The 16577-nt window shown below is 39.4% G+C and overlaps 1 protein-coding gene across 1 annotated transcript; it reads left to right on the top strand.

The window, feature by feature from the left end:
* Positions 1 to 8413: 8413 nt before the first annotated feature.
* PRRG4 (proline rich and Gla domain 4) lies at positions 8414 to 15451 on the top strand. The gene is made up of 5 exons (XM_036384669.1): positions 8414 to 8528; positions 11715 to 11878; positions 13171 to 13219; positions 13947 to 14082; positions 15232 to 15451. Exons 1-5 carry the CDS (start codon positions 8423 to 8425, stop codon positions 15449 to 15451), a joined length of 675 nt encoding a protein of 224 aa, XP_036240562.1. The 5' UTR covers positions 8414 to 8422.
* Positions 15452 to 16577: the final 1126 nt, after the last annotated feature.

Raw genomic sequence — 16577 nt, 5'->3', positions numbered from 1 at the left:
CTCTCAGTTAAAGTTGTCTTCTATGCACCACTGCAAATAAGTTGAAAATTCTAGATTACATATCTAACAAAAACTTAAAAATCCCTTTTTTACTGTAAGTCCTCAAGCAACTCTCCCACAATCACAAACAAGTTCTTTGAGGATCAACCAAATCCATACCAAATAGAAACTGCCTGTATCACAGCAACAAACACAAAGTTTACAAATAGATCCCCACAGCCATCACAGTAAGTGCCAAGCATGATAGAAACATCAATATCTTCTGCATTAGTGCACATCTGATGCTGCAGCTGAGCAGGATTAAAACACACCCAAAGCTGCCAGTCTGCTGCTGCACCACATCACTTGCAAACAACCCACAAGCTCCATTTTGTTAGGAAATGAAACCTTTCCTAGACACAGCTTTGCCTTCCCTGCTTTGATAACAGATCCTCAGCAGGAACATTCCAAATTTTAAATGAAAATGCTGCAGGAGAAAGCTGAGAGGCCACCACACAGCTCCCTCTACTGCGAGCCAGGAAAGGAAACCTGTGAAGTCCAAGATCTCAACTCCACAGAGAAATGGGTTAGTGAGGCACACCAGGGAACACAGCAGAAATGGCTATGGAGCTGAATAGAAACCCCAGAGCTCAGAAAGTTGAGATCAAGAGGAAACATCGGGGCTTGGGCTCTGCTGGAAGAAGACAGCATCACAGAACCAGGGGAGGCTGCAAGGAAGTCAGTCACTGAGTGCCTCCCACCCCTGGCAGGGACACTGCTGCCAGCTTTGCAAACCTCCATGGACAAAGAGCCAAAACCTCTCTGGGCACCCTGTGCCCGTGCCCAGTTGTGGAGTCTTAACTTCTTTTTGCCAGGGTCAGGATTGAATATGTTGGATGGTATTTCTTGTTGGGACTCAGATGTTTGCCAGTTCTTATCCGTGTTACAGTCTCACAAACCCTGAGTTTTCTACAGCACTTCAGTCTAACAAGGTAAAATGGAGCTGTATCTCCCTCTCTACGAGGCCTTTTAAGGATAAACTGTCCAATTAAGAAATGACACCTAAATTATTTTTACTTTTAACCCAATAACCAACCATCCATGCCTGCAATGTGGACTTTTTATCCAATTACACAAACCCACCCAAACCCATGGAGAAGAAGGTGAAGAAGAAGGAGCAGCCTCCACCCTAAAACCTCCATCTTGCTTTATATCTATTACTATATTCTAAACCCTTAAACTCTAAGTCTTCCCCTTCTGTGATATTACACACTTCTATTCAAACTCCACACCCACAACCCCAGTTCTGTCATTCCATTTTGGAATCCTTCTCCACAGCCTCAGGTCAAAGGCAGTGTTCTCTTGGGGGTCAGTGCCTGCCAGCACAGAAAGTCTGAAATTCTCAGCATCCAGGGTTCCAACACCCAGTTAAAAAAGAAAAAAAGAGCTTCCTTACCTTCAGAAGGAGCCTCCTGTGTTTCAGTTTGTACCAGTTGCCTCTGGTCCTGTCACTGGGCAGAGAGCCTGGCTCCAGCTCCTTTACATCCTCCCCTCATCCATGAGGCCAAGAGCTTTTGTCCCTGCCCAGGGACCTTAAATACCAAACCCAACTGGGCTCCTTTCACTAATCAAAAAGTAGCTCACCAAAACACATCAAAACCGTACCAAAAAAAGCCAGAAGCGGATTTTCATCCTGCTGCTAGAAGATTTTGATATGATTTTTTTTACTCTATATTTCTACTTACCCTATATTTGTAGGCTCCCATGTATTTGGGGGCACGTGGTTTCAAAGGAACCAGCTTATGGTGACAGTTTTACAGAAACTATTTTGTGGAATGCTCACATCAGGACATCTATGTAGAAGTCTCACAACCTAATAGTCTTTCTCATGGGAAAAAAAAGAAAAGAAAAAAAGAAAAAAAAGAAAAAAGAAAAAAAAAGAAAAAAAGAAAAAAAAGAAAAAAAAGAAAAAAGAAAAAAGAAAAAAGAAAAAAGAAAAAAGAAAAAAGAAAAAAGAAAAAAGAAAAAAGAAAAAAGAAAAAAAAGAAAAAAGAAAAAAGAAAAAAAGAAAAAAAGAAAAAAAGAAAAAAGAAAAAAAGAAAAAAGAAAAAAAAGAAAAAAAAAGGAAAAAAAAAGGAAAAAAAAGGAAAAAAAGGAAAAGAAAAAGGAAAAAAAAGGAAAAAAAGGGAAAAAAAAGAAAAGAAAAAAAAAAGGGAAAAAAAAGGGAAAAAAAGGGAAAAAAAAGGGAAAAAAAGGAAAAAAGGAAAAAAGGAAAAAAGGAAAAAAGGAAAAAAGGAAAAAAGGAAAAAAGGAAAAAAAGGAAAAAAAGGAAAAAAAAGGAAAAAAAAAGGAAAAAAAAAGGAAAAAAAAGAAAAAAAGGGCAAAAAAAAGGGCAAAAAAAAAGGCAAAAAAAAAGGGCAAAAAAAAAGGGGCAAAAAAAAAAGGGCAAAAAAAAAGGGGAAAAAAAAAAAGGGGAAAAAAAAAAAAAGGGAAAAAAGGAAAAAAAAGGGGAAAAAAAAAAGGGGAAAAAAAAAAAAGGGAAAAAAAAAGGGGAAAAAAAAAAAGGGGAAAAAAAAAAGGGGAAAAAAAAAAGGGGAAAAAAAAAGGGGAAAAAAAAAAAGGGGAAAAAAAAAAAAAGGGGAAAAAAAAAAGGGGAAAAAAAAAAAAGGGGAAAAAAAAAGGGAAAAAAAAGGGGAAAAAAAAGGGAAAAAAAAAGGGGAAAAAAAAGGGAAAAAAAAGGGAAAAAAAAGGGGAAAAAAAAGGGGAAAAAAAAGGGGAAAAAAAGAAAAATTTGGTCCTATTAAACTTGCTGCATCTAAAAAAATTTTGAGCAAGTGACCATGCCAAACTTTAATCCTGTTAGAGGAGCAGCATTCTCAGTGCCTGCAGTGGGATCTGCCAGCACTGTGCCCATTAGTGAAATCAGAATGAGGATTTGTGTCCCCTTCAGCACTGGTGACATTTCTATCCCCCGTTAAATAAATACAACAGCAGCTGTATGGGAAGCTAAGCCCTGAAAGGTTTTTCTGTCCCCCTGTAAGCATTTTTAGTTGAATAAATTTGCCATAAAGGTTAAAATATTATGACAGGAGCCAACTTTATTATTTGAATGTATAATTACTTTTGTTATTTGTGTTATTACAAGTGTCTATGATTATTTCTGACCAATACAAATTATCTCACAGCCTAGTGGATAATAACCAAATATTTAAATTATGTGTGGGCTTTCCTAAAATATTTTTCAAAAACCATGCCTGAAACTTAAGTTTCATTCCAAAACTTAACAACTGACATTGACATAAACCTGCCCCTAAAATTCTAGTTATTTTGCTACTAAACACCTATTTTTTTCCATGTTATTGCTTTTCCCCCTACGCTGCTATAGGATATTTCTGCCAGAATTTTACTTTTTCAATTGGAAAAATCACTAGCAGTGGAGAAAAGCAAGAACTTCAGCAGAAGTTAATCAGCTAAATTCAATTTTTAATTGTAAAGAATCTCATTATAGCCTTAGCTAAAAATTAAATTATTTGTCTATCTGAATTTGAGGCATATTTAAAATACTACTATAACATAATTTAAAAAGTAATGTTGGTTCCAAGTAAAGATTTACTTGATGACAGATTTGTCAAAGATTTTATATATATATATATATATAAAACTTATTATATATTTTATTAGATATACTTATATACTACTTATTAGATATTTTATTATATATACTACATATAATAAACTATATCTTGTTTATAACTGTTCTATATATTATATATAATAAGATATATTCTATATACTATATAAAGTATATATCTTTTATTATATATAATAAGTTATTATATAACTTATTGTGTATAAGTTATATATATATATATATATATATATACACATATACATATATATATATATATACACACTTATTCTATCTTTTATTAGACCAACCAATTTAACTGAAAAACCAGGCATTTCTACAGGAAGTTGTAAAGGACACCAGGGAGTACCCAAAAAAGGAGTTTTTTCAAATATGGTGTGATCTAGGAAAACCCCTCCTACATCTACTGTTGGAATGGGATACCAGATTTCTCCAAGACACTGATATGGTTCACTTGCTTGTTGACATGTTTATTCCTAAATACGACAGTCAAAGCCCTTTGATGTTAACTGTAGAAAATCTATAATTAAATTCTGTTACATTCAATTACCTCTAGCAAAAAAACTCCTAAATCAAGTTGCCCGGTCAGAAATTTAGATAACAAAAATAAGAACTTAAAGTAGCTTTGTGTAAAGGACAAATCTATACCATGTGATTCAGGATATCAAATAAACCATTGGAAAGAACAGACCAGATACACACAACTCCACATATCTTTGATTAGAGGATTTGTAATTCTTAAATATACATTTATGTTTTTTCATTATCAGATCAACTGATAAATACTGCATGAGAAACTGAACAGTGAGAAAATTATTACTTGAATTATCATAGGATATGTTTACATCCAAAGTCCTCCTAATCAAAAATCAGTAAAGCATATTATACTTTGCTATACTGAAATGAATACCTGAATAGTAAAAATGAATACACCACTGTTTATTTGCAGCAAAATAATCAGTATATTCAAAATCAAATGATCCGTGCATAAACATAGATTGGTACCATCTTCCTTTTGTGAGGGATACACAGTCCTGGTTCAATTCAACAGCACCATATTTAATTTCTCCAACAATATTTTACCAACCATCACAGCAACAAGTGAAGTTCTAAAATACAGGTAAATAAGTGTAGTAGCTAGTATGACAAATAATTTAAAGATATTTTTTAGAAACAATGTTAATTGTATATTTACCCAATGTTAAAAGCAAGTGATGTAAATTAATTTCCTATTTTCCACCTCCCCAAATATTTTTAATTATGTATCTATTATACTGTATATTAGTGTTTATCTGGAAAAGTTGATGAAAGCAATATCTTACTTGATGGTTCCATCCTTCTGAGCATCTTCATTACACAGCTTGCTAATCAAAGCTATTTTGCCTGAAAAAATACTTCACAAGTAGCAAAGTTCCATGCAAAAGGTACTTACTGCTCTGCCATGCTAAAAACTGCATGTACATGGGAAATACTCTGTTTAACCTCAGCACCCTTTTTTACTTATTACCTTTTCTATGATCTCATAGCAAACCAGAGCTCAGGCACACTTCTAGTCATTACCTACTGCATAAGTTTCCACACATCCATTTACCTGCACAGCCACCCTGAGGGAGAATTCACTGCCAAAATCACAGAGCTGGAAACTCAGTCTGAGCTCAGGACGCACAGGAGAAAGTTACAATCTCCTCCAAAGCAAAAGACTGCACTGTCCTGTTTAACCAATGTGTAACAACTGTTTTTTTTTTTTTGTTACATCTCAATAATAAATAAGCTAAGCTGGTTTTCAAAAACCTCCACAAGCACCCATGCACACACAGACAGAAGACACAAATTTTTTGCTAAAAGCTGCACAGTCAGAAGCATTTGGGTAACCACTGGTGAGTGTTAAAGCTCTGAGGGCCTCTCCCAGCAGAGTTCTGCTGCTGCATTGCTCCTCCACCTTCAGAGCAGGGGGGAGATCCAGCAGAGAGTCTGGATGGGGCTGATCCATCAGTCTCAGTCCTTTAACACCTGGAGCCTTCTCCTCTGGCAGGGGCAGGGCCAGGGGAAGTATTCACATCCACTCCCCGGAAGGCATACACGAGCAATTCCCAATAATCTCTTCCCCCCTCTACTAACAGTGATAGACAATGCTGCCGGAACACAATGGAGATTACCTGCTACTTGTACAGCAGAGTTTCCTCACACAAAGCTGTTGTTGCCACACAAAACAAGTTCCCACATTGGCATGCAGGTGTTTTACTTACACTTAAATGCACCGCAGAGCCCTTGTACATTCATGCCCTTGCACCGGAGCTGTCAGCAGCTATTTCACAGCTGGCTCCACCCTCTCTGAGACACTCAGGTAGGAACTCAGCATGAGGGTTGAGTAGAGGGGCATGGGACCAAGCTGTAGGGCCCTTTACAAAGTAACGCTAGTTTCTGCTGCCTTCCCAAAAAGTAGCAGCCAAGTATTCTTATCTCCTTAGTATTATCTAGATAATAAACTATCTATACACTGTTTTCTTCTAAAATATTCTTATCTAAATTCTCCACTGTGTTATAAGCACCTACACAATCAGAAAATAGAATTTTCTGTTGAGATCTCCACCAGCTAAAAAAGCATTAGAGTCATCCCAGCTTGTAAGTTACATGTTCGTCAAATACCTCTAAACGGCAGCGTGTTGATGTCATAAAGTAAATATTTAACTACAGTCATCATTCCTCCAAACAGTTCCCCTTATTTCACACATCAGAAGTTTCTGGTTTTCTCCAGGGAGTTTCTGATCACTTCCACTAGTGTTATCCAACACCCTCTCGCTCTACTGTTTCCAGTTTCTGTATATACAAGGCGCTCCAGCACTTAAATAAAGAACACAATCCAAAGTCACTACTGGAGACACGCAAGCACAGACACCAATCACTGTCAGCCCCTGGATTTCCTGGAGGTAGCAAAACCATAACACTCACGCATCCCCGGAGTTTCTTTGGTGTACAGCTTTTAACCCAACCCAGCCTATCCCAAAATTTTTCACATAGTTCATGTTCCCAGCACGCAGTATTAAACAAATCCTTACAGCACATGTGAAGCCAAGAAGGAGAAGCCAAAAGAGCCACAGGTCCATGTGCTCAGCCTGGCCTCTGCTCTGGGGAGTGATGGGAGCTCCTAATTGCGGTGTGTGCTGGTGCAAACCAACCTCATGCATTTCAGGGAGCCGCTTCTGCCCCTTTCTAGCCTGTAAGGTTTAAGGTTTAGCGGCACTGACCCAAAACAAACAAAAAAACCCCAAACGGTAAAACGCACAAACAAACCAAAACCAAAACTAACAGAAAAAGGAACCAAACCATTGTTTTCACATATATAAAGCTACTGCTGGTCCTTCCAGCTGCCGGCCTCGGAGAGTTTGGTGGAGACAAGGCTCTCTGATGGCTAAATGCTTGCTGATAGGTACAAGCTTGCTTAATCGCGGAGCAGCAGCAGCCCGGTGGGGGAGACACACCCTGCCCCGCTCTGGCTCAGCCACAGCGGCCGCTGTGCCATCAGCGCCTTGCTCCGGGGGCAAAACCCCCGCCAGCTTCTCAGCCCCGCCGCTAGCCCCGGGCGCACAAAGCCAGGCTGAGCAGAAGAAGGGGATCGCAGGAGCAGAAAGGACCGGCTGCCTATGCGGGGCCCGGGCGGGGGCTGCGAGGTCAGGCAGGGGTCTGGAAACAAAGCCCAGGGAAAACCCCTGCAGCAATCGCGGGGCTCCCCATGACCTCTCTTTGCCCACGCTCCAGGGCCGTTCCTGCCCCGCCCCGGGGCGGCCCCGGCCGGGCTCGGGCAGCGCGGGCGGGGGCGGCCCCGGGACTGCGCCGCGCCCTTCCCGGGAGAGGCTGATCCACACCTGGTCCACACTGCCGGGGAGAGGCTGATCCACACCTGGTCCACACTGCCGGGGAAAGGCTGATCCACACCTGATCCACACCGCCGGGGAAAGGCTGATCCACACATGATCCACACCGCCGGGGAGAGGCTGATCTACACCTGATCCACACCGCCGGGGAGAGGCTGATCTACCCCTGATCCACACAGTCAAGGAAAGGCTGATCTACACCTGATCCACACAGCCAGGGAGAGGCTGATCCACACCTGATCCGCACAGCCGGGAAAGGTTGTTCCTAGCTCCTGATCCGCACAGCCAGGGAAAGGCTGTCCTGCCGGGACAGGTAGGGCAGCGCTGGCTGCTCCTTCTGTCCCGGGCGCTCCCCGGGACCTGGCCCCGCTGCCCCGGGGCTGGCAGAGCGCTCTGCCCCAGGGGAAAGGCTGTCCCCAGCCCGGCCGTGGTCCCCAGTGGCTGTGGCACGTCCCCGCCTCGGGCGGCGATGCTGTTTTTACCCGTGTCGGGTGGCTCCGTGCAGAGTTACGGGTTTGTTTCACTCCTCTGACCAAACGGGCTTTGTACCTGTTCCCGTCGGGGAGATTTTGTTACCTCCTACAAAAGGCAGCAAAGGCTCTGCGGTGTCAGAGCCCACCTGGGGCACCCTGCGGGGCTCTTCCCCGGGGGCCGCCGCTCTGTTGGGCCGGGAGAGGAGAGCAGGAGGCGGCCGGAGATGTGACATGTGCGGGTGTTACACAACCAGAGCCCCGCAAGAGACAGGCAGGACCTGTTCGGGTCGGTGTCTCTTCCAGGAGCCATCAGCCCCGAGTGCGTGTAGGTGCTTGCGCTGGATGACTTCAGAGTCAGGATTCACTCAGGGCTCAGCGCTGACACTTCAGAGGATTGCGCTGTCGTTCCTGCTTAACTCACGTTAGTTTCTGTCTGACAGATCCCGGCCATGATCGCGGTTTTGGTGGTGCTGTGTCAGCTGCCTGCGACGGTGCTCGCGTTTCCTCACTGCCCTGGCAGATTAAAGAACTTGGAGCAACCGGAATGGAAAGATGGTAACTTAGTTTTAACGAGACTTTGTGCTTTCCAGAATTGTTTCTAACTTTGCTTTGCTGGCCTCTTTAATTGTTTGGTTATTGTTGTTTTGGTTGTTGTTGTTGTTTCAGGGTTTTTTATGGTTTAGTTGTTTGGTCTTTTGGGGTTTTTTTTTGTTTTGGTTTTTTGGTTTTTTTTGGGTTTCTTTATGACAAAATTATGCTGCTTTATGCTTAATTTCAGATTATTTTAATACCTCTTGCTGAAATGAGCGATAATTGACTTTGGTGTTAATATCAAGTATTTATCAGATCTTGTCGTAAGTGCAGATTGGGACAACTGAAGTTTTTCCAGCCCTCTGGGATTATTGTGGTTGATACAACCAGAATCCTTTAAGTAACATCAAAATTCAAAAAGTTTGAAGCCTGTGTTAAGACAGTACTGTTTTGGTACTATTTGAGCAGATCACAGTTGTATTTGTATATCTGACATTGCTTTGTATTTGAAAGGGTTTATTTGGTTGTTTTTTGCAATTGATATTTGCTCTCAATGCCAGGCCCCCTTACAACACCTGGAAAGATAAGCATAGTGCTGCTTCTGCAGTTCTTCCCTGGGGAGGGAGGGAGAGAAATGGGGAGGAGCTCATGTAAAAACAAACAAATTCCCCTCAGAGACTCAAGCACTACAAAGCAAAGGCTGGTTACCATTTTAAGGGCTTCAAAAATAAATTTCTGCCTTAGCTGTCCAGTCTTCTCAGTGGACAAGTAGTGCTGAAACCTTAAGACAGATTTTAAAAAGTCATCACATGGAGCAGGAGGCTCCTTCAGGGCAGCATGAGGAGCAGAAACCATGGCTAGCAAAAAAATGCTTGTGACAGATGATTTGTTAAAATCCGTCTTGCTCTGGGCATAAAACATCAGGCTGCCCCTTCCCTGTGAGCTCCTGTGAGACCTCTCTCCTCACAATAGGCCCAGACCACTCCTCCTTTAAAGACAGAGTTGGAAAGAGAAGTATCCACTTAATATCAATATAATATTAATATTATAATATAATATCCAAAATTATTGGCATATATATATATATATATATATATATATATATATATATATAAAATCCAATAATTTAGCAAGAACAGTTGCCAAAGGTATGGGGTACCTGCATTGAGAAGTCCCACTTCAGCATTTTGTGAACATCGTTTACCAGCAGAGCTGCTTCACTGAGAGTATTGTGTGGTTGAATTTTTAATTAAATAATTAAATGCTGGGCATCCTAAAACTGCCTGGATCATTTTATGAAACCAAGGACTGCAGAACTGCATCCAGGCCCCTCACATTTAGGGCTCAATTCAAATCCATCTGTTTCATTCTTCAAATACTGTTTTAATCACCAGGTAGCAAGTAAGTTGGAGATGGAGATATGTGACAAAGTGAAAAAAGTCATAAATGGATAAAAATTCTTGAAAAGAAAAAGTGGGCCATGTATCCTTGGGAATTGAGGGTTCTAGGCTCCAGGCAGTTTGAATATACATTCCATTTTAAACAAAATGCATGAGTTCTCTAAGTTAATTCAAAGGACAGCTAATACTACTTGCATGGTAAAGAGTGAAACACTACTGAGCAAAACTGAAGAACTCTGCTTCAGAAGACTGAAGGTACTTTTGTAATTTGCACTGAACCAAGAATATTGGTAATATTTTTTTTTCCCCATGTAATTATTTTCCCTTTCCACTTGTGGGTTTGAGGGAGTTTTGATTTTGGTTTTGGCTTCTGTTTTTGTTTGTTTGGGGTTTTTGATTGTATTGCTTTTGTTTTGTTTTTGTTAAGTCCTTTTCTCTGGTTACTCTTTAGGTATAGTATAAATATTTTAAGCTTAGATTTTCTTGCAATTGCTTTAGAATAACAAAAACAAATGCATGTGCACATATGTAGCTACTTCAGTACACAGTGTAACTGTGCAAATTATTTAAATATATGCTGTCATATTCCTTAAATATTCTATCATATTAAAGACATAAACAACCAATATGTAAGTTATGCTGCAGTTTTTCCAGTTTTCAGAGAGCAAAGTGTTATGAGATAGCACTGCAAGATCTAACAGTGACTCTTAGGGTGAAAATTCCAGAGCAATGTGATAATCTTGCCAAACAGGCTAACAAGAACACAAAGCTAATTTGTAGCTGAATAACTTTATCCTGAATCTCATCTCCTTTTTCAGCCATCCTGCTTGGTATGTAACAATGCTGTTTCTGCATTACACTTGCAAAAATAATCCTCTAGTCATTTTCCTCAACCAAATAGCCTGAATTTTGTGGACATAGATTAGGCATTCACTAGAAATTTGGTTTTGCCTTTTTTTTTTTTTTAATAAGAAACTGTAGCAAGAGCAGGCTAAAACTTGACTTTGGAAAATGCCTAGTGAGGAAATACATTCCTGTATTCCAAAGCCTTCTATAATTTCACTCACTGTTCTGGAATCTCACCTCACCACTTAATCCATGAGGCCTCATGGAACACAAAAGAAGAGAATCTCTTCTTTTCAGAAGTCTTCAGAAATGCATGTTGTCAGTAAAATTCATGTCATGGACAAATTTAAAACAAACTTGGCAATAAGTCACCCTTATGTAAAGTTTGGTGCCACGATTGTGAAAAGAGAACAATTGTAGAATGACTAGGAGTCTGCTGATGTGATTTAAAAACTAAATTCTGTAAATGAAATTTGGAACTCATAGATACCAGAATATTGATAAATGTATATTTGGTTTTTTTCCTTCCCCCACCCTTGCCTCCTTCCCCCCCTAGGTCAGGGTGTTGCTTACTTTGCATCTGGCTGAATTTTGCTTTATGTGACAGTTTCTTTGTTCTTAAGAGCTCCAGTAAAAACTGCTGCTCACATCCCACCAGGGGTCACACCAAAACTTGACCAACAGTTCTCATGACAATCAAATTCTCTTGGCCTGGATAAGGAATAGCTGAGATGGTTTATGAGAAAGGCAAATACATTTATTTTATGTTACATAGTTAGAAAATATAGTAGTGAAGAAAAAATTTTAGGAGGAGACTTTGATCTTTCCCTTGTATGTAGCTGAGAGATGCTAGGGGAAGAAATTATCCCAAAGTGCTCCTTTAAAATCTTTACCATTCTTTAAAAATACCAAATTTAGCCTTCCTAACTTGTTTTAAATCAACTTAATTTTTTTTTTTCATTAGTGTTCACATCTGCAAGGGAGGCCAATTTATTCATTGGACGACATCTTCTGAACAACAGATTTGATTTTGAAGCATTCACAGCCGATAACCTGGAAAGGGAATGCAATGAAGAACTCTGCAATTATGAAGAAGCAAGAGAAATTTTTGAAGACCCTGATAAAACGGTAGCAGTTCAAATTGAATTTAATTTAGCGAGGGAGGTTATTGGCTAAATAACTGTATTTTTGTACACAAATTATTGTAACATAAATTATTGTACACAAATACTGTAACTCCTCTAACACAGCACTGAGAGATGACTGCTTATTTTGTTCTAAAAGCAGATATCCCAATTACATGGGCTTCTTGCTTTAGATACACAGTGAATGCACTTGAATATGTTGAATAACGTCTTAATATATCAATGTTGTCTTAATATATGAATATTGTCTTAAAGACTTTAGATGTTGCCTTTAATTGTGCAAACAAATAGAAATGAAGCTTCAGAAGTCCCACTTGTGGCTATTCCTGGATTTTTCAGATTTCTGGATTTTTTAGTAACTTCTCAGCATCCAGTTTAAATGTTTCACATTATTAATTATAAATGTATTAATTGGCTGATTGCATCCTTGTGTCATGCTCAGAAGTGTTTTGTAAGAGGCCAGTGTGGAGCAAAGCTGCAGTTCAGCTATTACTGAGTGTTCCTGTAGCACCACATTCTAACTCCCCACCTAGACGTGGCTGAGAAGAAACCTGGTATATAAACACATAAAAAGAAACAATGAGAAACCTTTCAGCTCAGTAAAGGAATGTGAGGATTGTCTGAAGACTGGTTGTTGCACAAGCAGCAAGAATCTTTTTGTGATTCTAGGTGTGCTCTGCAGAAAGAGTGAGGAATTCACCCCTGTTCTAAAGGTGGAAGTGTTAGCTTGCCGTTGCTAACAATTTCCTAAGAAAAAGGTCAAATTGCTAAATTGAGGTCTTGCTGGAGTCTTTTGCTTGGTAGCAAAAGTGAAAATTATAACTCAACATATTTAATGCCTGATGGTCATAAAACATTAAAGTTCTTCTCTTAAATGGATCCCAGTATTTTTCCTAGCTAATGTGAATTCAAATGTTGGAATTTTAAGAATTTAACTTTGCCTCAAATACTGTTTTGTAGGGATTTGCAAAAAAGTAATTGTAAGCATTTTTTGGTGTCAGAATATACCCTAATTTCTATTGTAATCTGGCAGAAATATGAGGTAACACTGTACAGTTAAATGCACTTTTTTCTTTTACCAACTGGGATCTGAGAAATTTATTGCAAAGTTGTAGAAGAAAAATACCATGGGATGAGTAAATACAAATCCCTCAGCAGGAGTTATTTCTGTTTATGCCACTGTTAAATTCTGCCCAAGGTACCATATTAAATACAAGTCAATAGGCCTGTAACTTCTTTATCTCATATAAATGTGATTCTTTTTGGGTTTTATAGATGGATTTTTGGAAAGACTATTCAACTAAAGGCCCTAAAATAAAATTAGGTAAGTCATTTTTTTACTTTTTTATTATATTGCAATATTTTCTGGTTCTTATAATAGTACGTTCTTAATAGATCATGCAATCAGTTAAGGAAATCAGAAATTATCTTTTTACTGAAGATCACTGTGAACTGTACAAATATATTTAATTTCTTGATATGATAAAACTGAAGCATCTTTAAGTGGGATCCATTATAGGTCTGTAGGTAATTTCCTTGACCATTCCTTTATTACACAACTGGAAAACTTGGCAGTGATTCTGTGGCTGCTCCTGTGGTTTGGTTTTGTTTTGTCTCCCCCCTGTTTCTTTAACAGTAATGCATAACAGCCTGATTTAGGCTCAGAGTAGTCTGATGTCAGATAATTTTAATATATTTAATAATTAATTAATAAATTTTAATTAATTTTATAAGTTTATTTTAATAAAAAATGGTCAGTTGCACCTGATCAAGGTCACAAGTACATGAAGGAATCTTTGGAAGGCTTTGGAAGACAGGCATCTCAACAGTTTCATGCAGAGAAAAGGGGGCATCAACTCCCTTTTGCTTTAAGTTGACTGTGGATGATTCTCTTGGGTTGTTGCACAGATTTACAGCTTCTTACAGCAACTTAGACATTTGTGGAAGGAACAGCCTAATAATAACAGTGCAAAAGTAGTATTTTACAGAGTACACTGCAGGCTGGGTAGATGGAAAGAACAGAATGAAAATCATGCATGTTTTCTCTCCAGGTGATGAGGCACTGCAGAAGATTAATGTCACAGGACTGCTCATCAGCCTGGTTGCTGCTGGAGTGCTGTTGGTTATAATTGCACTGATTATCTTCTACTGCTGCAAGAGCAGATGCAAATCAAGGCAACCACCAGGGTAAGGAATTTCACTGCTTAAAAAACCCAAGCGCACACAAAACAAACTCTTGCTTAAGAGTGGCATTTAAAAATCACTCTGGGTTGGTCTAACTATTGTATTCTCAGAAAATCCAGTGGAAGGTCGAGTTCTTACTTGCCTAGAAGCAAAGTTAAGTGAGCACCAACAGTAGTTAATAACACAAAAACATAAAACAATATTGCACACCCAAACCTTTGGGTTTGCCTTTTTTTTTTAACTGTGTGTTTGTGTGTTCTTCATTTCAAAATATTCTAAGATGATGGAATAATTTTAGTAGGTGGGGGCCTGCAATGTGAAGCCTAACGTGTTCTGTTGGTTCTTTCAAATAAGCTGTATGCTCTCATGGCATGTGCTCTACCTCAGATGTGAAGTAGTTGTGGTAGTAGATGATGAAGCAATGTGGAGGAAATGCTTCTTTACCAAGTCTCTACTGAATGCTCCTTTGTCCTAATCTTGAAAGAAATATAAAAGGATTCTGTGCTTCCTCTTCCCTATAAATGTCACATCACTGAGCTGTTCTTACCCTGCGGTTTGGAGAGAGTATTTGGCTTCTGGTCTTTGTGATTACTGAAGGCATGGTTTTTCTCTTGTGGGGTTTTTTTGGGTTGTTTGAGGTTTTGTTTATTTTATGCTTATGACTTGATTGTGGCATTCACATTCTCTGAAAAATCCCTTCATCCAGGATTTCTCTCCTGGGAAGCTGAGAAGCCTCAGAGAAAAAGAAAACAATTCTTATCTCATTTGCTTCTCCTGTGTTGTGCTCACATGTGGAATGTGGTTGGAGATTGTTTACCCACAGGTGATTGTTTCACTGGATTCTGCTGTGAGTTGTTTTCACTCAGTGGCCAATCAGTGCCAAGCTGTGTCGGGACTCTGGAAAGAGTCACGAGTTTTCGTTATTATCTTTTTAGCCTTCTGTAAGTATCCTTTGTGTATTCTTTAGTATAGTTTAGTATAGCATTCTTTAATATAATATAGTATCATAAAATAATAAATTAGCATTCTGAGAACATGGAGTCAGATTCATCATTCCTCCCTTCATTGGGCCATCCCATAAAGACAATACTTCATCTTCTTGCTTCCCTTTAAAGCAGAACTTTCCACTTACCTGCTGTCCCCTTTGTTTAGGTACATGGGTTATGTGAGGAGCAGAAGACGGAATTCAGCCAACATCTTCAGGAGGCACGAGGAGTTCTCCTTGAACCCCCTTCCCGACGACTCAGAGCTGCCCACCTATGAGCAGGCAGTGACCTCTGATGGCCAGCACGCCGTGCCCCCACCCCCTTACCCAGGGCCCCCCAGGCACCCTCGGCTCTTTAGGAAGTCCATGTCCCTCCCTGGCCCCTAGGCACAAACCTGCTGCTGGGCTCGGGGGGTTGCTGGAACATAACATGCTTTTGAAAAAAGTGTGTGCTTACCTTGCATATTGCAAGATGATTTACAGAAATGTGAAAGATCTTCTGGACAACGAGGGAGGAGTGAAGTTCCCATGTGGGAAAAGAGGTCACCTGGCACAAAGGCTGCAGGACTGTTCTTTGCACAAAGGCACTGTACCAAGAGGAGAGAATGCAGAAAGAGAAAGTCTTGTACTGCTGCCCTCTTCCATATGAGCCATCCCATCAAACTATTGATTCTTCATTAATAGTTTCATCTTCTTTTTCTTCAGAAAGAACAGTATTTTAATTGCTCATATTGACACTAGCTATTTTTTCTGACTTAATATTTTAAACCACCATAAGAAATCTACTTTGTTGTTTGACATATTCACTTCTTTGCTGGGCGCATTTTCTATTCGTTCTTGTAATAGACTTGAGTGCAAAAATTATTTCATGGCTTGATCTGCCAAATATACATATATATATATATATATATGTATAGATATAGTACTGCTAGTGGATTACACTGGTTTGGTTTAGACATTGCTGGTCACACAACTTAATTGCTTGTATTTTTATGATGATAATTTTGCATCAAAAGGAAGAATTCATTATGGGGCACACTACCAATTCAGGCAAAGTACACTTGCATCAAATTGTTTTGATGTTGAACAGTAAATACCAGGTCAAAGAGAGGAAATAGAATACTGTGGACCAGTGAATTTTGAGCAAAAAGCCAGAGATTTGTCCCTTTTTAAAAAGCTACCCAGGTTTCACAGCTAATGTTTCTTTCATAGTTTAAAGGCTGAAATGTAGAGAGAAACATTTAACTTTCAAACCAAAGCCCAACCTACCTCCTAGAAGCACCTTAATAAGTGTGCCTTGCACTACAGGGATGACAAAATGATACCTTTAAGTAGAAAGAAACATCATATTAGATCAAAAATCAAGAGCCAAGAACTCCTGGGAGTTATTGGTTCTCTGTGTCAAGACAGTTTCTGTATCTACAGCTGTAGCCACTGTGAATTTTACATCTTATTAAAATATCAACCCCCAGCATTATGCAGCCTATAGATCTTGCTGAGCAAATTGCTGCCC

The sequence above is a fragment of the Molothrus ater genome, chromosome 6 (assembly GCF_012460135.2).
Source record: "Molothrus ater isolate BHLD 08-10-18 breed brown headed cowbird chromosome 6, BPBGC_Mater_1.1, whole genome shotgun sequence".
Classification (NCBI taxonomy): Eukaryota; Metazoa; Chordata; class Aves; order Passeriformes; family Icteridae; genus Molothrus; species Molothrus ater.
This window is presented reverse-complemented; position numbering and strand designations above follow the sequence as displayed.

What these genes read in the sequence shown, in the direction of transcription:
- PRRG4 (XM_036384669.1), top strand. Translation starts at nt 8,423, where the DNA reads ATGATCGCGGTTTTGGTGGTGCTGTGTCAGCTGCCTGCGACGGTGCTC. An exon ending in TTGAAGACCCTGATAAAACG is followed by an intron (nt 11,879 to 13,170) that starts GTAGCAGTTCAA and finishes TGGGTTTTATAG; the next exon opens with ATGGATTTTTGGAAAGACTA. An exon ending in AGGCCCTAAAATAAAATTAG is followed by an intron (nt 13,220 to 13,946) that starts GTAAGTCATTTT and finishes TTTTCTCTCCAG; the next exon opens with GTGATGAGGCACTGCAGAAG.